The 22,958-nt window shown below is 39.7% G+C and overlaps 1 protein-coding gene across 1 annotated transcript in view; it reads left to right on the forward strand.

The window, feature by feature from the left end:
* Positions 1 to 22,958, forward strand: part of scn1laa (sodium channel, voltage-gated, type I-like, alpha) — a 121,151-nt gene that overhangs the window by 93,400 nt on the left and 4,793 nt on the right. Inside the window, exon 19 of the mRNA XM_048599030.1 lies at positions 19,610 to 19,764. Within this exon, the coding sequence (XP_048454987.1) occupies positions 19,610 to 19,764 (155 nt within the window). The remainder of the gene's footprint in view (positions 1 to 19,609; positions 19,765 to 22,958) is intronic.

A 22,958-nucleotide genomic window follows, 5' to 3' on the forward strand; every position in this document is an offset into this window, starting at 1 on the left:
AATATCTGAAGTTGATGACATTTTTTTCCCAATGACTGAATATTGTCAGGGCCTCAACAACGTGGGCAATGGTGGGAAAGTTGGGCAAATAATAAATGTGATTCTTGACATGGAGGAAAGAAATGTCCAATTTTGTGCTTAAGGTTTGAATGGCATGATGAGAATCTCAGTGCCAAGGAGCTGATTTACGTTCATTAAGATCTCATTAATACTAATCTCACCTCAATTCGATGAAGGTTGCTGTTCTCCCAGCAACAGAGTGAGATAAGACAGCGACAATTCCAGTCTCGCTGGCGGCTTCTCTGGGCACCCATCTTGGCCGGTATGCTGCAACATCTTAGGCGCTCTCCATGAGCAGCACCCACCTTACACCCTCTGTTGGCAGAGGCTGGCAACAGGAAAACACAAGCCTAACTAAGTCATCATGGTACATTTCAGACTAATTTATAATACAGTTCAGCATTTCAGAACTGCATTTTGTGACTACACCAAAACCTTATAATGCAGTGCTGCTGCCAGCACACTTTGCACACTGGGACAGGCACCCATCTTAAGCATCTACACAAAGTTCACCTGAGGGTGGTTAGCTTGCTCTTTAGCACTTCATGCTTACTTGGACACCCACAGCATCTCTGCCTTGCCTTCCCTTGCCCTTTATCGCAGACAGAAAGCCAGGCAGCTTATCAGATCTGCCAGAAATTAACAGTCAAGGGATAAACATGTTGCTGTATGGCATCCTGCTAAATCAATGTCACACTTGCAGCATATGGCATCAACAAACACACAGCGTGTGCTTCAATCAAATGGTCATATCCAGAGTTGAAGTGAAGTGGAGCAGTCCTTAGTCCAATCAGGGTACACTGTGGTCAGTCAGGAGCTGCTTTGTCCTCAGTTAGGTGAGGGGTCCTGAGTGAGGGAGTAGAAAGGATAGAGGTCAGAAAAGTTTACAGGTTTGTGGGTTGAGATGATTGAAAACTAATGAAGGAAGATGTTGCAATTATGTTCTGTTCTCCACAAAGATAAGTGCTTACCATCTTCTCTCTGCTAAAGACAAACACTAAGTTAGGAACCTTAAAGTGGATTTTTTTGCAAGCTTGCATACAGCGTATTAAATTCTTACAGCTCTTTCTACCCCTGGTATCACAGTTATAAATGCTTAAACAATTAATATGTACCATCTTCTCCTCCTTAAATTTACATAAATACATTAACAAACTTAGCGATGTGATTAAATAAAACATTAATAATAGAAAAGCACATTAAATAGTTTAAAAATATTTGAAGAGAAAAATGATGAACCTTGATTTTTTCTTTGAATATTTGTTGGGAGCTTCACATACCAAAAGTAGCTAGAAATCTTTTTTTTGCCAAAATAGAACTATTTGTAAGTACAGCAACATACTAATGAGACCGGTATATCAATTCATAGTTACATCTTCCCTACTATGTGCTTTATGATGGATGGAGTATTATACTTTGAAGGGAGATCCATGTCTGGGTCACCGCTGATTTTATTTGTCTCTCATTTCTTTCCTTGTCTTCCTTCTTGTCCTAAAGTTTATGAAATCTGAGTTTTTATACAGTTGTTACAGACTAAGAGTTAAGAGTGTCTTTAAGATCATGCTAACAGTTTGATACATAAATGAATTTATAATTTGTAGAATATGAGCTGTATAAGATTGTTTCTAAAGTCACATATTGTCTTATTTTGCTTTTTTGCCTGTAAAACCGTTTACTACAGTTTGTCATTATTTGGCATTTAAGATTAGGATCTTACTGAAAGGTCATGTGTCAAGTACAATAGTGCTCCAATTCATTGTGCAACTGCCACCATTTTCAGTTACTTCTTAATTCAAATTTTCTATTTTAATTAGCAAGCTAAACTTGTGGGGTATGAAAAGTTTAGAAAAATTTCTGAAGAAAGCAGCAGAATCAGATAATTTGCAGCACATGAACTGCAGTAGTTCAAGAAGGCATTTCACCCCACCTTCCTAAGGACAATTATTGTATTGAATGGAATTGAATGATTTATTGTCACTTGTATTTAACAAATAAATACGGTGAAACATGTAATGTATCACTATGTTCCAGTGCCATTTTGACTTACAGAAGATAGTAAGATATAAGACTAAAATTAAGATGTAAGACTTAAATATAAGTAAAAACAGAGTTCATCTTCCTCCCTTCTTGTCCTCCGCTCGACATTGAGATGGGTGGAGGGGGATTTCCACAATGGGCTCTGGGCCCATCAAAGTCCCCACATCACAGTCTATTCCAGGAGTACCAGTTTGGGCCTATCACATCACCGCAGCTGAAGCCCAACATCTTTGATTGTGATGCCGATCACAGATGCCACCTTCTGTATGGAGGTCGCCATGATGCCCATTTCGCCATCACTTTGCCACCACCAGCCCCAGACCCAACCAACGTTGAAGTCGCCGATCACCAGGAGCCATCTTTCGCCGTTGGGCTTACCTCACTGACATCGCCACTGATGTAGCAGCCGCCAATGCTGATACTAGGCCCTGTGCCCACCCCTCCGCCAAATCCTCTGCTGCCATCTTACTGGAATCTTCTGCCATGAGTCCGTGTTGGGCCCACTCAGGTGGACAATCAATACTGTCTTGGTCAGCAATGCCAAACTACCATGAATGAATGAAGAAAATCAAAGAAATCAATCCAAAATGTGGAAGACTTATTTTCAGAATTAACAATAACGGTAGCTAAACTTGTAGGTTGCTAATGTAATCCATCATTTTTTTTGTCATCCTCTGTTGGAAGGGATTAATTTATTATCTCTTATCCAAACTCAAAGAAAAATTAGGTTAATTAAATAATGACGCTCAGATTGCTATGACTTATTCATACAGCTAAATATATCATCTGAATGAACACTTGATCCCCTGTATTGCAGTCATGTCATGTTACCTGTAACATTCATCATGATCCTTCCCTTACCTTTAGGCCCACAATTTCAAACTGGTCACTGGTTTAAGCACCAGTAGATCCAAGGTCTTTGTCATTGTTCTAAAACCCTTAACCTTGTACCTCAAAGAACAAAGAACAATGCAGCACAGGAACAGGCCCTTCGGCCCTCCAAACCTGCACCGCCACATTTTGCCCTTCCATACTAAAACTGTCTTCACTTACAGGATCTGTATCCCTCTATTCTGTTCATATTCATGTATTTTTCCAGGTGCTTCTTGAAGGCTGCTACTATGTTTGTTTCCATCACCACCTCTGGCATCACATTCCAGGCACTCACAACTCTTAGTGTGAAAAACTTGCCTCACACATCTCTTTTAAACTTACCCCTTGCACCCTGAACCTGTGTCCCCTAGTAATTGACGCCTCCACCCTGGGAAAAAGCCTCATACTTTGCACTGTATCCATGCCATTCACAGTCTTATAAATCTATCAGGTCGCCCCCTCAACCTCCTGCGTTCCAGTGAAAACAAACCCAGTCTATCAAAACTTTCTTCAGCTAAAATCCCTTATACCAGGCAACATCCTGGTAAACCTTTTTTGTACCCTCTCCAAAACATTCCCATCCTTCAGATAGTGTGGTAACCGGAACTGTGTGCAATATTCCAAGTGTGGCCTATCTAAAGTTCTATAAACCTGCAGCATAACTTGTCTATCTTTATACTCAATGCCCCTTCCAATGAAGGCAATAATGCCATAGGCAATTTTTTACTACCTTATCTACCTCCGCTGCCAGTGATCTGTGGACCTGCACAACTAGATCTCTCTGCGTATCAATACTCCTAAGGGTTCTGCCATTCACTGTATATTTTCCACCTGTTCTTGACCTTCCAAAATGTATCACCCCACATTTGTCTGGATTAAACTCTGTCCACCTTTTTTCTGCCCATGTCTCCGACTAATCTGTATCCTGCTGTATCCACTGACAATCCTCCACACTATCTTTGTATCGCCGGCAAATTTACTAATTAGACCAGCCACGTTTTCCTCCAGATCATTTGATAGACCATGAACAGCAGAGGTCCCAGCACTGATCCGTGTGGAACACCACTGGTCATAACCCTCCATTCCGAAAAGCATCCTTCCACTGCTACCCTCTGTCTCCTATGATTAGGCCAGTTCTGTATCTATCTTGCCAGCTCACCCCAATACCTTATGACTTCATCCTTTGTACCAGTCTGCCATGAGATATCTTGTCAAAGGCTTTACTGAAGTCCATGTAGACAACATCAACCACTTTTGCCTCATCAATCATCTTGATCAAGTTAGTGAGGCACGACTTCCCCCGCACAAAATTGCTAATAAGTCCATTTGATTTTAAATGCATTTAGATCTTGTCGCTGAGAATCTTTTCCAATAATTTCCCTACTATGAATGTGAGACTCTCAGGTCTGTAATTTCCTGAATTATCCCTGCTACCCTTCTTAAACAATGGGGCAACATTGTACCTCCATGCACCCATACCTCATTCTTTCCAATTCATTGCCATCTCATGCCCCCTCCTCCCCACCATATACGTAGCCCCTTAAAGCCCACAGTGTCAAATCAATGGTTACTCATCATCAATCACCAAAGGCTACACATTTGTACAGATGCCAACACATTTGTTTTTCTTTGTTTGTTCATGGGATGTCAGCATTATTGCCCATCCCTAATTGCCCAGAGGGCTGTTACGAGTCAACCACATTGCTGTGGGTCTGGAATCACATGTAGTTTCCACCCCTAAAGGACATTCGTGAACCAGATGGGCTTTTCCCGACAATCGGCAATGGATCATTAGACTCTTAATTGCAGATATTTATTGAATTCAAATTCCGCCATCTGCCATGGCAGGATTCGAACCTGGGTCCCCAGAACCTTATCTAGGTCTCTGGATTAACAGTCCAGCATCACCCCCCCCAGCACTTCCATTGTTTATTCACCCTGTATACTGAATGCGCAGAACTAGTGAGTCTCATAGTAACAATGGAATTTGTGCAATTGCTTAAAACACCTAATCATTTTTTTTTTAAAAAATGAAACGGGCCTTCCTAGAATCCTATACAAGTTTGAATCAACCAGTCTATAAACATATCAATAACAGCTTTAAGCATTTAACACCTGTTAATCGTGTGCAAGTAATCATTAAGCATTGACAATAGAGATCGCAGAGGGAAAAAGATATAGTTAAGAGTACATTCCAACTTTGTAAATAGAGTTAATTCTTTTATATGTCTGGGCTCTCATCTTTCATATATTCCATTGTTGCTGTGGAATTCATTGGTTCTGTACATTGTGTATACTGGATGAACGAAGATAGAAGGTTATGAAGTGTATTTTGGGTCAGGTGTGTCAGTCGGTGCATAAATTGGCTTTGAGTTGACAGAGGTTGGGTGGGGTGAATGGGTTCACATAGGGGCTATAACGGGCAGTAGGATGAGTGGAGGACATTGGGAGTTAGTGATAAGTTCACATGTAGCCATGGACAGTGTGGAACATGAGGGATGAGGGCTGCAGAGTCTAAAATGAAACAAAACAACTGGAACAATGTCTAAAAGCACCAATGTGAATCTTTTAACTCACTTACCTTAGCATTGGGCCAACCCCTATTGCTGCCTTACTTTGTACCAAGGTGTTGTGATAAGCTTGACAATTTTTTGACTTGAACTGCCCACCATGGAAGGGAAAATCTGGTCCTATATATCAGCGTTGCTAAGATTAAAGAAGATCTAAGGTTAAATGAAGATGTTATTGTATGTTTCATACAATCATATGAATTAGAGTCACATGTAAACCATTTGGCCCCTTGAACCTGCTGCACTACTTTATAGGACCATGACTGGTCGAATTACTCCACCTTTTAACTTACCACTAATAACCTTTCACGCTGTTGCTGATCAAAAATCTGTCTACCTCTGACAAAGACTCTGGACAGAATCATACCAACTCTGAGCAATGTGGATTATGGCAAGATCAGTGACAGAATCAGGTGAGGTGGTCATCTCAAAGTCAAGATCATCTTATTAAAACCTCCCCACTTTGCTTAAATGGCCTGGTGAGATTCTCTCAATTTTCAATTGACACTTTTTATTGCTTGTTAAAATGGATTATTAACATTAACAACACTGTGGGTTGTAACTTACCAAACTCGGCGTATAAACTAGCCATCAGGAAAACTCAACATGGAAACCAAAGCAGGTTCTCGGCGGGTTCAACTTGCTGCCTGTTCCAAAGGGACCTCCATACTGGACACTAGCACCAACATCTAGAGCGTATTCCATGGGCAACAGCCACATGCACCCTATGTCCATGGACATTGGCTTCCAGCATGTACCAGCCTCTATGAATCCTTATGCCACATCTCTGATCCGCTTACAGGAGGTTTCTGTACTTCAGTGCTTCACTGCAGGCTGTACCAGCTACTGCCATTGCAGTGCTGCAGCAGGGCTCCAACTCAAGCACTAAACCAGACTGCTTTGCTGGATTCTTCACTCGTTGGCAAAACATTCATTCACTCTGAGTCTGCCTGGATGTTTGCAGCACCCCTGCATTGCCTTTCTTTCATGCACTTCCCCCCCCCCACTCAACCAGCAATACCTGGCTCATACTTCTACTGTCTGTGTGCAAGGAACAAATCCAGGAAGCTTGCTAAAGTTGTCAACAGGGCTCACTCCAGTGATGGGGAATAACGTTCACTCGGGGAATCCCAGTACACTAAGTCAAGTACAGCCCCTGACATCGGTTCAGGCCCTGCGCTGCTCAGGGTGAGAATGCACTTCCAAGCAGGAGTGAGGAGCCAAATGGCAGGCAGCACGACACCCATCATGACCGTTTCTGCCCTATTGTGGGCTGTTTTGTGCCTGGAATGAGAGACAGGCTGGTATTAGTGGTGAGATGAAAGCAGTTAGCACAGTCATTCCTCAAGTTAATGAGTCGGTAGAGCACAGAGTGTGAAGGGATTGCGACTCAGTGTGTCAAAGATTGCTGTGGATGGGGGTGAGTGCAGAAGATGTTGCATGTATTAATGAGAGTGGTAGAGCATGAATGGGTTGGAGTTGGGTGAATTACAGAGATAGTGTTACCGTGAGGTAGCGAAGAGAAATGGTAGCACTTAAATTGGCAGAGTGGAGAAGGTCATGACCTTCCTCTTACAGTGCTGGGCATTCGTCCAGAGGGAGACAGTTTCAATACGAGTGCAACTTCAGATCAGGCTGACACAGCCTCCACATTTGGTCCTAGGAGAAGAGGAAGTTCTTCCTGTGCACCACTCCATCCAGCAGGACCTCTAAGACCATGCCCGCAAAACAAGGCAAAGACTTCTGGCTGTCTGCCAAGCCCATGGTAAATGTCAGGAACCATGCAGGGCAGCTCCAGGGCAGACTGACAGTACCTATCTGGATGCACAATGGCGTTTCAAATATGGCTTCAGAGTCAGATGTGCTGGTCAGTTCCAGATCTCCAGTAAATGGCAAGTTGCTTTAGGAACATTACATGGTAAGATTGAGCAGAAATACAGCATGATTCTTGCTGTAAGGGATCAACTAATAATTAAAACAGCATGTTTGATCAGACAAGGTAAGAAAACTCATTCAGTCTCACAGCAAGAATCATTCCACCAAACTCAACACAATTCTCACTTAACCAAAAACCATAAGATTCTGCCCTCTTTCCATGGCCTCTTCAGGAAGAGAATTCCAAAGACTCTGCAAGAAAATATTTCTCCTCATCTCTATCTTAATTGGGAGATCCCTTATTTTTAAACAGGACTCCCAATATCTCTTAAAGTTATTATACTTTGAGAGACATGCTCATGATATCATCACTGTATCATAGCATGTGACTTGAGAGTAAAAAGATTTCAGACTCTATCTTAACCATGATGACTCTTAGAATGACACTGATGGCAGTATGCTACCTCTTGTTAACAAATAACTTAATGTTAGCTCTGACAGCCCTCATTATGAAGTGCTTCAAGCGGTTAGTAATGGCACACATCAGCTCCAGTCTCCTAGATTGCATTGATCCACTGCAATTCGCTTACCATTGCAAAAGGTCCATGGTAGACTCCATCTCCCTGGTTCTACACTCATTCTTGGAACCTCTGGATAACAAGGACTTCAGACTCCTATTTATGGAGTTCTGAGGAAGGATCACCGGACCCAAAACGTTAACTCTGTTTTTTCCTTCACAGATGCTGGCAAACCTGCTGAGCTTTTCCAGCAACTTTGTTTTTGCTCCTATTTATTGACTTCACTCCATCTTCAACACCATAATTCCAACTAAATTCATGTCCAAACTCTGAGACCTAGGACTCTGCTGCCCACTATGCAACTGGATCTTTGACTTCCTGACCCACAGACCACAATCAGTAAGGATAGGCGACAATACCTCCTCCATGATAATCCTCAACACCAGTGCCCTGCAAGGCTGCACACTCAGCTCCTTATACACTCATGACTGTGTGGCCAAATTCCACTCTAACTCCATTAACAACTTTGTTGATAACACCACTGTAGTGGGTTGGATTTTAAACAACGACGAGACAGAGTACAGGAAAGGGACAGAGTGCTTAGTGGCATGGTATAATGACAACAATCACTCCCTCGATGTCAGTGAAATGAAGGAGCTGGTCATCAACTTCAGCAAGTGCAGTGGAGGACACACCCCTGTCTATATCAATGGTGCTGAAGTGGAGGTAGTCCACCAAGTTCCTTGGAGTAAATATCACTAACAATCTGCCTTGGCCCATCCACGTCGACGCTATGACCAAGAAAGCACACCAATGCCTCTACTTCCTTTAGAACGCTAAAGATATTTGATATGTCCACAATGACTCTTATCAATTTTTATAGATGCACCGTAGAAAGCATACTATCCAGATGCATCACAGCTTGGTTTGGCAACTGCTGTTCCCAAGACCACAAGAAATCAGAGAGTTATGACGGAGCCCAGTGCACCACGGAAACCAGCCTTCAATCCACTGACTCCGTCTATACTTCCTACCGTCTTAGGAAAGCAGCCAACATAATCAAAGACCCCTCCCACCAGGCTATAATCTCTTGCACCCTCTTCCATCAGACAGAAGATACAGAAGTTTGAAAACACATACCAACAGATTCAAGAATAGTTTCTTCTGTTATCAGGCTTTTATTTTGAACGGACCTCTCACATACTAGATTTGGTCTTATTCTGCACCTTCTGTGTAGCTGTAACAGAATATTCTACATTCTGTTCTGTTGCCCTGTTGTACTTGTGTAATGTATGATTTGTCTGAATAGCATGAAAAAACAATACTTTTCACTGTATCTCAGAACATGTGATAATAATCAATCAAATCAAAAGCTCAGAAGTGCCTGTAAATGTAGGTATATATTTTATTATGCTATAATAATCATCCTTGCATCTTTCAATACCATATCACCCACTTCCTAGTTTCTTACATTACAAGGGTTAACATAAACAATGATGCATCAGTTAAATATTTCACATTGGAGGAAAAACCCACAACAGGTGACCCTTTATTTTTAAATCATGATGCCAAGTTCTAGATTCTTCCAAAAGAGGAAGCATCCTTTTCCTGCTAACCCTGTCAAAACCTCATGGGATCTCTTACAGTCAAACAAGTTGCCTCTTGCTCTTTTAAACTCTAGTGGATATTTGCTTAGCCTAAACAATCTTCCTCATTAAACATCCTACTGATTCCAGACATAAGTCAATTGAATCTTCTCTGAACTGCTTCCAAAGCATTTGCATTCTTACATAAAGAAGGCAACAGATATTTTTACATAATATTTGAAACGTAACATTCCTACTTTTTTCATTCACTTCCTTCACATGAAACAATAATAGTCTATTGGCTTTTCTAATTGCCTGCTGGATGTACATGCTAACTTTTTGCCATTCATGCATCAGGACACCCAGATTTCTCTGTTATTTCTGACCAGTTAGTTTTTCTTTATTCTTTCTGCCAACATGGAGAATTTCATAACTTCCTACATTATACTCCATTTACCAGATCTTTCCTCATGTATTTAACTTATCCATAATGCTTTGCAGCCTTGTTATGTACTCTCCATATTTCACTTTCATACCTATCTATGTTTCATCAGCAAATTTAGCAGCCACACGTTTTGGTCCCTTCATCCAAGACATTTATATTAATTGTAAGAAGTTGAGGGCCCAGCACTGGTCCTTGCAGGATGCCACTTATTCCATCTTGCCAAACAGAAAATGGTGCATTTATTTACAACTTAGAAAGAAGTTAACAAATTGAGCACTGGCCCGACAGAAAGTGAATCTGGAAAGTAGTAATTGAAAATTATAAAAATGGAAGATGAATTGTACAGGGATTTTGCGATAGCCTTTGCTATAGAGGACAAAAGAAACATCTCGGAAATCGCTGTAAATCAGGAAATGGAAGGGAGGGAGGAATTCCAGGAAATGTCTACTCTCTTTTCTGTTAGGTAGCCAATCTGCTATGCATGACAGTAGGTTATCCCCAACACCGTGAACTTTTATTTTACGCAATAATCTTTCATGGGGCAACTTATCAAATGCTATCTAGAAATACAAGCGCAGTACATCCATTGGTTCCCCTTTATCCACAGCACATTACTTCTTCAAATAATTCCAGTGGATCAGTTAAACATTATTTCCCTTTCACAAAACTATGTTGCTTCTACCTGATTACATTGAGTATCTTTAAATGCCCTGCTATAACATCTTAATAATGGCTTCCAACGTTCCTTTATAATAGATGCCTAAGCTGACTGCCATATAGATTCTTGATTTCTGGAACTTGTTCAAAACTAAAAGTCACGTTCTTTATTTTCAACAAATTTAAGAACTTTTGGAAAATTAAAAACATCAACTTATTAGCCGTTTCTTTTAAGACCCTAGGATGAAATTCATCAGCAAACAGCCCACAACTCCAACAATTTCTTCAGTGCCACCTCCCCAGTAATTGTAATTTCCTGGAATTCCTCTCTCCCTTCCATTTCCTGATTTACAGCTACTTCTATCCTGTACTATGCATCTTCCATCTTTATGATTTTCCATTATTATTTCCCACATTCTCTTAGTATAGGGTCAGTGCTCAATTTGTTAACTCATTTATTTTGAAAATTATTGATAGAAACTCTGACTATGTGTTTTTATTTATCTATAGCTAGCTTTTTCTTATATTCTAATTTTTCAGTCCTTTTTAATGTTGTAGTCATTCTTGGCTTTTTTATTTTGTGCAATCTTTTGACCTGCTGACCATCTTTGTGCATTTTTTCTTTACATTTAATGCTGTATTTAATTTTTTAAGTTAACCCTTCAGATTTTTTCTTTCTCATTGGAATGTTTCTATGTGTGCATTCTGAAATATTTCTTCAAATGTCTGTCACTGTGTCTCTATTGATCTATCTCTTAAGCTAATTTACCAATTCACTTTGTCTGGCCCTGCATTCATGCCTTCATAATTGCTCTTATTTAATTTTAAAATATTAGTCTTGGATACACTCTTTTCTCCCTCAAACTGAATTTAAAATTCATTCATGGTACGCTTGCTGTTACCTATGGGCAATCATTTCTAAAGCTCGAGGAGCAAGTAATATTTGTTAATTCATAAAACCTAAAAAGTTGTTGCCTGTGTATTACACTTAGTAAAGGCTTAAGTATTTCTTACTGAATATTAGTGAAAACTGTTGACTCTTCTGCAGGCCGTCACATCTGGATTTTTAATCAATTGTTCTCATCATTTTGTGTATAAATCATTCAGCTCTTATTTGCATACTGTGGCCATGATCTGTACAATACTGTAAAATTTTCACTTTCAATTAAATATTGTCTAAGAGATGTAGTTAACTTAAATTTGTACATTATCATGCGGCAAATCATCACTGCCAAATTCGGTCAAATGATAATAATTCAAAATGACTGTAACTCTGTTTTGTAGGATGAACAGATTTAATTTTAAATAAGTGTTTAAATCTTAAGATTATCCAGTAATTAAACCTAATATTGCCAAAAAAATGTACAAATTGATTTGCATTGATCTCCAATTTGTTGTTTATTATTAACTTGACAAAATAATTTTGTTTAGCTCCAAATGATAGATATTGTTGAACTTGCAGTTGGTAAATATTTAGTATCAATAAATGTTACTATTCATAACCTTCATTGATAGGAGAGGCATTTGATCATTTTGGCTGTAATTGTAAAGATTATAATAGAATAGAAAGATGACAATCCACACTATCAGTAGTTTTCTCAGCTAAGATGCTATGCCAGTTCATGTCATTTTTTATAGGTTTCAGTTGACCTACTTTTGCAGTGATGCAGAAAGTGTCATTTTTAATAGTCCCTAATGACAATTTGAGGTGAATAACATTACTGACTTTAAAATACAATGGATAATTGTAATGATGGTGCTTGAATAATTGAAAATATAAATATGGGGAAATGGTTAGTTAAATAATAAAATAAACTGCAGTGAAAATAATAAAGCAACCAATTCCAGTAAACTTATTTCCAGGTTTTAGTCTTTCTGTCGATTGTATTTGTAATTCTGTATGCATATTGGATTTATCTGACATGTTTTGATTCATCTCAGATGGTGAGTCAGTCATTCATGGGCAGACTGTGCAGGCAGCCATTTTCTGTCTGTGCTGCCTTAATGTTCTTATAGAATTTGGTTTGACAATAACTGGACAAAACTGGAAGATTGGAAAGAGGGCAGCAGCTTCAGAATGAACCAGTAATTTTAATCCTCCAAAGACTGTAAATTAGCATTTACAGAAGCTAGGCAGAGGACTGCATAAAGGAGGCTGGGAGGGAGTGAGAAACAACCTGAAAGATGACTGCTTTTTTAATACAACTTTTAGTTCTACATTCTGTTTGACTGCATATTTTTATGTGCAGTAATTAAGTGTTTTTTTTTGGTTTATTTATGGTACATGGGCATTGCTGACTAGATATAACTTATTGCCCACCACTAACTGCCATGAGTGCAGTCAAGAGTCAACTACGTTTCTGTGGGAATCACATGTAGGCCAGACCAGGTAAGGATGGCAGATTATCTTGACTCAAGGGCATAGTGAATTAGATGGGTTTTTATAACAGTCACTACATGTTATCATTCGATATATTCTTTATTACAGATTTTTATTAAATTTTATCATCTGTCATAGTAGGATTCATATCCATGTCAGCAGACTATTAACTTGTATTTACAAATTAAAAGTTACCATTACCATTATGTCACCACCATGAGACTTTTATTATCCTGCTTTGTCTTTTGATCATTGTTTCTACAGAAATGATTTTCAAAATAAAAACCTTTTTTAAGTGTTATGTTTGAAGATGTATTTTATTAGTGTAGGATTTCAAAAATAACAGTTCAAGGAAAATTGTTGATATTCAAATGGACATTCTTTTTTCTGTTTCCTTTAAGGAATGTAAATACTCTCTTGATAATTTAAATAAACACTCTACATCTATTTTGAACATCTTTAATCAGCCTGTTCACATCTGTTATGACATGTGCCTGGGGCAGATGGACCTTGAACCTGGACCTTCTGGTTCAGAGGTAGGGACACTACCACTGCCACAAGAGCCCCTCCTACATACATTGTGTGCTGACATCTTTAAGGCTGGATCTCTAGTAGCAGTTGCTGAAATATGCTTTCCTGCAAGTATTGAATGGGACATGCATAAATAAAAGAGCTCAGCATGAGATTGAAACATGTTAATTTAGAACTTATAGGCTGTGATATTCAATAAGGTTAGAAAATAGGTAGATCCGAATGTACAATTAATCTGCATCACTGGCTTCCAGTTCAGGCAGTGCTCAAATCTGATGGTGTCTTCTGATTTATGATTGTTGCTCACGATTATAGAGTCCTGTTGAGTAGCTGCATACCTGGAAGAGAATTAAACATGTTAAATAAGAACTTATCGGCTGCAATATTCAATAAGGTTAGAAAATAAGCAGATCATAATGTACAATTAACCTGCATCATTGGCTTCCAGTTCAGGCAGCGTTCAAATCTGATAGTGTCTTCTGATTTATGATTGTTGCTCATGAATATAGAGTGCTGTTGAGTAGCTGCATTGAGTGCACAAAAGTATGACAGGTTTCACTACTTAAAGCTACTCTGAATGAGCACCTGTCAGAGGGAAATGTTTTCTGGTTGGAGCAGGTGCAGAAGTTGGTTGCAGAAGAGAGAGTAAGTAAAACAAAAACCTATTATGGCACAATATCACAGAAAACGGCAGAGTGCTATTTAATAAATGAATTCCAAACATTCTGTCAGTTTCATCAGCTCCACTTAGTTGTGACTCTGTCAATATGATGTGAACCCATGGCATGTCAGCCTAAGTGTGCCACTCCGGTGTTTTGTTCCCCTATCTGATCTTCATAAACTTCGAAGGGCACTCAAGTGGTTGAGCTTCTTGGCGTGACACAGGTACCCAATCCATGTCTTGCATGGCAAACACAAAATGGGTAGAACTGTTGCAGTATAGGCTTTGTTTGGTTGGCAGGTTTACCTTCTTCATTCCCAGATTGATTTTCAAAGTCTGTTAATGTCTCCACTTAGATGTGTCTCGCCATCAATTTAGACTGCTCAAGAGTGTGCTGCTGAAACATAGAAACATACAAGACAGGATCAGGAGTAGGCCATTCAGCCCTTTAAGCCTACTCTGCCATTCATTATGATCATGGCTGATCATCCAGCTCGATATCCTATTCCTGCTTTTTCCCCATATCCTTTTATCTCCTTAGCCCCAACTGCTATATCCAGCTCCTTCTTGAAACATACAATGTTTTGGCCTTGACTGCTTTCTGAGGTGGCAAATTCTACAGATTCACTATTGTCTGGTGAAGAAATTTCTCTTCATTTCAGTATTAAATGGTTTTGTTGTACCCTTAGACTGTGACCCCTGGTTCTGGACTCCCACACCATCTGGAACATCCTTCCTGCAAGTACCCTGTTTAGTCCTGTTAGAATTTTATAGGTTTCAATGAGACCCTCCCCTTATTTATCTAAACTCCAATGGAAACAGTCATATCTGATTGAAGCTCTCCTCATCTGCCAGTCCCCCCAGCCAAAAAATCAGTCCAGTAAATCTTTGCTGTACTTCCTCTATAGAAAGGACATCCTTCCTCAGATAAAGAGACCAAAACTGCACACAACATTCCAAGTGTGATTTACCAAGGCCCTGTACAATTGCAGCAAGACATTTCTGCTCCTGTACTTGAATCCTGTCACTGTGAAGGCCAACATACCACTTGCCTTCTTTGCTACCTGTGTGCTTATCTTCAGCAACTGATGTACAAGGACACCCAAGTCTCTTTGCATATTCCTCCTCTCAATTTGTAGCTGTTTAGATAATAATCTACTTTGCTGTTTTTGCTGTCAAAATGAATAACATCACATTTATCCTCATTATACTATGTTTGCTATTCATTTATCCACTCACCCAGTTTATCCAAATCACACTGGAGTATCTCTGAATGCTCCTCACAGTTCACCCTCGCACTATAGAGTTTCCCATGCAAATCTATCCACTATTGACAAGCTCAAGATAGGGCTTCCATGGTACAGACTGGAATGGTGCTTCAGTTGTCCTCATACTGAACAAAAGACTGAAGTGTCATTTGCATTGGAAGCAAATCCATGCTACATTGCGTGTTCATCTCTGAATCAACGTCTAGTGCACAATCATGGGAAAATAACAAATGAAGACCTTTGGAGACCTTGCCTGGAAGTGTGTCAGATTGAGCAGCTTTCCATTCATATGCTATCTAATTCTGATGTCAGGATCACCATCATGACAGCATTGGAGAGCTTAGGCGGAGCAAAACGAAACATGTCGAAGAAAGTTGGCATGAGCATGCAATCCTGTTTAACTCCACCAGTGACTGGGAATGGAACAGAATTGGAAGCAAGAAAATGTCACAATTTAAGAAGGGTGCTTGAGAGAGAACAGGGTACTCGGAGGTGTCTGTATAGCCTGGGGTGGACAAAGTCAGAAGTCTCACAACGTCAGGTTATAGTCCAACAGGTTTATTTGAAATCGCAAGCTTCTCCGAAGGTTTGTGATTTCAAATAAACCTGTCGGACTATAACCTGGTGTCGTGTGACTTCTGCCTTTTTTTTACTCTGAACTTATTAGCTTTACATCAGTTGTAAAGAAAATGTTAGCATCTATTGTAAACGTTGTGAATAATTGATGCTTGGATAATAATGATCTAATTGGCCACAGTCAGCATGGATTTGCAAATAGGAAATCACATTTGACAAACTTGTTGGAACTGTTTGAGGATGTTACAGAATTGATAGAGAGGAGTTGGAGGACATGTATTTAATTTTCAGGCTTTTGATAAGGTACCACATAGAAGGTTGGTTATCAAAATTAAAGCACATGGGATAGAAGATAATGTGCTGGCATGGATTAATGATTGGCTAACAGGCAGAAAACAAAGAGAAATCAGCGGGTCATTCTTACATTGGCAGTCTGTGACTAGTAAAGTAGTGCAAAGATCAGTACTTAGACCCCTGTCGTTCACAATATATATTGTAATGATTTGGATGTGAAATTAGGGCTGTTGTGGCATAGTGGTAATGTCCCTACCTCTGAGCCAGAAGGCCTATGTTCAAGTTCAGTCTGCTGCAGAGGTGTATCAAAACATATCTGAACAGGTTTATATCAAATGAAAAGCTTTGATATGGAATAAAGGTCCTTGTGGTACTGTGGCAGTGCCCTTATTTCTGAGTTAGGGGGCCCAGGATCAAGTTCCAACTTCTCCAGAGGTGTGTAATAACATCTCTGAACAGGTTGATTCAAAAAATATCTCTGGACATGGGAACCAAATGAAATGTTTCAAAATTTGCAGAGGATACAAAGCTAAGCAGGAATGTGTTGTGAGAAAGAGGTAAAGCAGATTCATGTAGATTTGGGCAGGCTCAGTGAATGGGTAAGAACGTGGTAAATAGAATATTATGTGGAAAAGATATGAGGGTTACTACCTTGATAGGAAGGACAGACGTGCAAGAGTATTTCTAAGATGGTAAATGTTTGGAAAATACAAAGGGACTGAGGTATCTTTGTCAGTAAGTCACTGAAAGCAATCATACAGATGTAGTAAGCTATTTGGACGACTAATGAATGTTAACATTTATTGTCAGAGGATTTGAGTATAGGAGAGGTAAAGTCTTGCTTCTATTGTATATAAGTTTGGTTAGATTGCACTTGCAATGCTGTGTACAGTTTTAGTCTCCCTACTCCAGAATGGACATTTTTACCATCGAGAGAGTATAACAAACATTCACCAGATTTGATCCTGGGATGCGGGAGTGTCCTGTGAAATGAGACTGGAGCAGTTGGCACTGTATTCCTTATAAAGTTTTGAAGAATGAGATGTGATCTCATTGAAGCCCACCAAGTACTTAAAAACAAAATACAACAGAGGGGGCTTTGTCTACAGCATAAAAGACACAATTTTCCAACCTCTTTCAGTTCTGAAGAAGACACGTATTGGACTTGAAACCTCAACTTTGGTTTCTCTCTCCACAGATGCCACCAGACCTGCTGAGTTTCTCCAGCAGTTTCTGTTTTGTCCCTGTCTCAGCTCATCTGCTGCTAAAATCCTTGTGTTTTTCTTCGTTGCCTTTTATATTTGACCATGCCAACCCACTTCAGGCTGGTTTGTCACATTCTCTTTTCAAGTCATGCAAAACCTGAAATTGTGTTTTCAGATATCAGCATAGAAACACTTCATATAACCAGCTAAAATTTGTGTCTTCATTGTTTTAACAAAAATATTTACTTGAAATGGGTCAATGTGTCCTCAGAAATACCAGAGAAGAATTTCAGATTTCTGTGCTACAATCCTTAAAGGACATTTCAAGCCCTGTTTGCTTTACTAATATGAATGTCAACAGTTATCAATTGCTCCAGAATAATTGATAAACTGAATGTTTTATTTGTGCAATCCAAAAATGGGAGACAGATGAAAAGAATCTATCTCAGATATGCTAAGCATACTTGTAAGATATTTGCAATGATCTGGTTACAGCTTATCAAATGAGACATGTGTAGTTGCATATCTTGTGTAGCAGGAAAAAGGGTGATTAATCATACTAATACATCAACATACATGCAAGCAATATGAAAATCAAAGCATAAGTCAGCACAAAAATTGCTAATGTGTATTTATTGCATTAATTTTGTAGTTGACTATATGTTGTTCATTTCCATTTAAAATTGGTTGCAACATTGAATTAAATATGATTCATTTAAAAATAGGTTTTTGGAATAATCGGCACTTTCAAGATTGATTGCTGAAGACTTTTTTAATGTTGTTTGAAGACATAGAAAAGTATTTAAAGTAAAAAGTAAACATCTATACAGATATATAGGTCTTTTAACCTTTAATTTATATTTCTTATTCATGTAGTAGTGAAAGAGGACAGATCTGATCTGTGAGATAGTAAGAACAGTCGATGTTAGAGTCAGAGATAACACAGTATGGAGCTGGAGGAACACAGCAGGCCAAGCAACATCAGAGGAGTAGGAAAGTTGACGTTTTGGGTCAGAACCCTTCTTCAGAAATAGCTTCAGAAATTTCTGAAGAAGGGTCCCGACCCGAAACGTCAACTTTCCTACTACTCTGATGCTGCCTGGCCTGCTGTGTTCCTCCAGCTCCCCACTGTGTTATCTTTGACTCCAGCATCGGCAGTTCTTGCTATCTCTGAGTCAGTTATAACCCCACTGTGAAGCCAGCCATTTCTAGAGAAGGGTCCCGACCCGAAGCGTCAACTTTCCTACTTCTCTGATGCTGCCTGGCCTCCAGATCTGATCTGTGTCCTTACAAGTTTTTCAAAGAACAGTATGTATTGTGCATGTTAAAAGTTAAAGCTATATTTTGTTTCTCTTTTTATGAGAGAGAAATTGCCACTAAAGTTAAGAATTAGAAAATGAGGGAATATGTAATTTGTAGCTGTGCACAATGTACAGACAACCAATATTTCTTCAACTGTAACAATGTATTGCAGTTGGTGGAAGCTTGAATAAGAACATAAAATGCTAAAAATACCCAACAGACCTGGCAGCATCTATGGAAATGTCATCTAAGTTCATGTTTCAGATCAATTACCTTCTGTTTAGAACTTGAAGAAATTATAGATTTAACACTTTAAGAGAAAGTACAGACCCAGGGAAAAAGCGTAGGTCTGTAATGCGGTTGAGGGTGGGAATGCTTAAATAACAAAGGGTTGATGATGCAAGAAAAATGTGGGTTGCAATCGAACAATAAATATAAAATGGGTTCCAGAAAAGGCATTGATGAGATTTGCAGAGCTATTACCTGCTCCTTCTCGCTAAGAAAACTTGAAGAATGAGTATGTCTGAAGATGTTGAACTTCGTATTCAGATTGAAAGTTAAGAAAGATCCTAATTGAAAATTGAGCTTCACTGGGCATGCATAGAGTGCTGAGTATAGGATGGGGGAATAAAGTGATGAGTGGCCATAAGCACAAAACCATGCATTTGGTCTAAATAAAGGTGCTCATGAAATGTCTTCCTTTTTTGCAGAAAATATAGTTGGTTAGTTTAATAGACCTGACATGGATTTTAATTTTTATCTTATTTTCAGGATGTATACAAAAATTCCCATACTGCTATGTCAACATAGAAGAAGGCAGGGGCAAATTGTGGTGGAATCTCCGGAAGACCTGCTACAGAATAGTTGAACACAATTGGTTTGAGACATTCATTATTTTCATGATTCTGCTCAGCAGCGGTGCCCTGGTAAGTAGGATGTTATATCAGAGAATTTAAATTCTTTTTGCAGAGCTAGTATGCAGTTATGATTGTAGCAACTTGTGTTTATGATTGTGATGAAAGTTGTGTGAATGTTAGAAAAAAACAATTATCTGTTATGTTGCTCCTTTCTGACAGAAACAGTCAATGAAATTAAGAATTGAAAAACAAAGTAACTTATGATTTCGTCTGTGCGCAATATTCATAACTATGCGTATTTCCTCAGCTAAAACAAAACATGACAGATTGTGGGAGTTGGAAATAAAGGCAGAACGTGCTGGATACATTCAGCATGCTGGCTGAATCTATAGAGAGAGAAACATTTAGTGGACAGGATTTACCTGGTCCTCTGGTAGCAAGCTTAGTGTTGGAAAATGAGCGGCAAGAAAAATAGGAGGGAGGATGAGGGGAGACGCCTGATCCACTTCCATCATTGGGGATGTTTTGTAAAGGTGAAGGGTGAAGAAAATCAGCTGCCTGTACCATAGAGGTGGAGGCTAATTGCAGTGAAGGCCCCAATTTTAGGAAATTCTGTAGCATAGCCGACAAATTGCAGTTGACCAGTTAGAAAGTTGCCTCTGGTCTCATGGCTGACAAGCCTATTTGGTCCAGATTTTGCATTCCAAATGGGAAGAAGTTAGAGATTTATTAAAGTTTTTAAGCAATTGCTGTCCGAGCGGAAAGGTGAGAAAGGGGAGAAATATCAAACATGTCTATAAAGAAACTTAAGTGCAGAGTGATTAAATGACCAAAGGGATGATGGCACAATGGAAAACAAAGAGGACCATTAAGAGACAATTGATTAATAAATATTGGGTCAGGGGACATCTCAAGAGGAAAGGCAGATCCATTTCCAGCGTTTCTTCACTAAGAAATTGCAATTAAAGAATTCTCACCTTGAAAGTTAGATAAAGCAAGTCATTCACTCTATCAAATCTGATTTAAATTAAAACGGATAAGTCAGAAACCACAAGGCCATTTGCTGCACAGTAGAAGTAATTTCAAAATCAGCTAATGTTTGTAGAGCACCAACGTCAAAAAGAGAAGCAGACAAAAAATAAATAATAGTGAGCTGCTTAGCTTAACATCTGCCATTACACCAACCTCTACACCAAGTGCAGCACCAGTCTTGCCAAGTGCAAGTCTCTGGCTATCCACTTTATCTATGCCTCTCATCATCTTGTACACCTCTATCAAGTTACCTCTCATTCTTCTTCGCTCCAATGAAAAAAGCCTTAGCTCCCTCAACCTTTCCTCATAAGACCTGCGTTCCAGCCCAGGCAGCATCTTGGTAAATCTCCTCTGCACCCTCTCTAAAGCTCCCGCATCCTTCCTATAATGAGGTGATCAGAACTGAACACAATATTCCATGTGTAGTCTAACCAGGGTTTTATAGAGCTACAGCATAACCTCGCAACTCTTAAACTCAATTCCCCTGCCAATGAAAGCCAACACACCATACGTCTTCTTTATAACCGTACCAACTTGGGTAACAACTTTGAGTGATCTATGGATGCGGACCCCAAGATCCCTCTGTTCCTCCACATTGCCAAGGATCCTACCATTAACCCTGTATTCTGCATTCAAATTTGACCTTCCAAAATGAATCACTTCACACTTTTCTGGGTTGAATTCCATCTGACACTTTTTTGCTCAACTCTGCATCCTGTCAAGTCCCGCTGCAACCTACAACAGCCCTCCACGCTGCCCACAACTCCACCAACCTTCATGTCATCTGAAAACTTACTAACCCACCCTTCCACTTCCTCATCCAAGTCAGTTATAAAGATCACAAAAAGCAGAAGTCCCAGAACAGATCCCTGCGGAACATCACTGGTCACCGAGCTCCAGGCTGAATACTTTTCATCTTCTACCACCTAGTAGTGTCTTCTATTGGACAGCCAGTTTTGTATCCAGACAGCAAAATTTCTCTTGAGTTCCATGCCTCCTTATGACCAACACATTAGTGCAAAATAAAAACCGAAAGAGCTTTGGATGCTGTAAATCAAGAATGAAAACAAAGTTGCTAGAAAAGCTCAGCAGGTCTGGCAGCATCTGTGCAGGAACAAACGGAGTTAACATTTCGAGTCCGGTGACCCTTCTTCATAACTGGTGACATTAGTGCAAAAGGTAGTGCTGAAGTATTCACAGCAGTCTTCAGCCAGATGTGCTGAGTGGACGATCCATCTCGGCCTCCTCCAATGGTCCCCAGCATCACAGATATCAGTCTTCAGCTAAATTGATATATTCCATGTCATATCAATAAACAGTTGGAAGGCACTGGTTGCTCCAAATGGCCTGACGACATTCCGGTATTAGTATCGAAGACTTGTGCTGCAGAACTTGTTGCTCCCCTAGCCAAGCTGTTCCAGTATAGTTACACACAAATCAGGACAAATCCAACCCAGCCAATTACTACCCCATCAGTCTACGCTTAGTCATTAGATGAAAAGTGTCATCAACAATGCTATCAAGCCACATCTGCTCAGCAATAACCTGCTGTCTGACACCCAGTTTGGATTCTGCCAGGGCCACTCAACTCCTGACCTCATTACAGCATTCATTCAAGCATGGAAAATGTGCTGAATTCCAGAGGTGAAGTGAGAGTGATAGGCCTTTAATGTCACGGCAGCATTCGACTGAGTGTGGCATCAAGGAGACCTGGAAAAACTGGAATCAATGGGTATCAGGGGGCAAACTCTCTGCAGGTTGGAGTCATACCTGGCAAATAGGAAGATGGTTGTGGTTGTTGGAGGTCAGTCATCTCAGCTCCAGGACATCTCTGCAGGAGCTTATCAGGATAGTGTCTTAGGCCCAACCATCTTCAGCTGCTTCATCAATGTTCTTCCCTCCATTGTAAGGCCAAAAGTGGGGATGTTCGCCAACGATTGCACAATGTTCAGCACCATTCACAACTCCTCCTATACCGAAACAGTACATATTTAAATGTAACAAGATCTGGACAATATCCAGGCTTGGGCTGAAAGTGGCAAGTAACATTCATACCACACAAATACCAGGCAATGACTGTCTCCAATAGAATTAGAATTAACTTTATTGTTGCATGTACTCACAAGAGTGCAGAGAAAAGTTTACAAGCCACCGCTTATGATGCCATCTTCGGTACCTAGGCACAGAATCTTAAGTACAAATTCCTATGGAAAAAATTGAAAAATAAAGAA

Source organism: Rhincodon typus, chromosome 7 (assembly GCF_021869965.1).
Source record: "Rhincodon typus isolate 14 chromosome 7, sRhiTyp1.1, whole genome shotgun sequence".
NCBI classification, from domain to species: Eukaryota; Metazoa; Chordata; class Chondrichthyes; order Orectolobiformes; family Rhincodontidae; genus Rhincodon; species Rhincodon typus.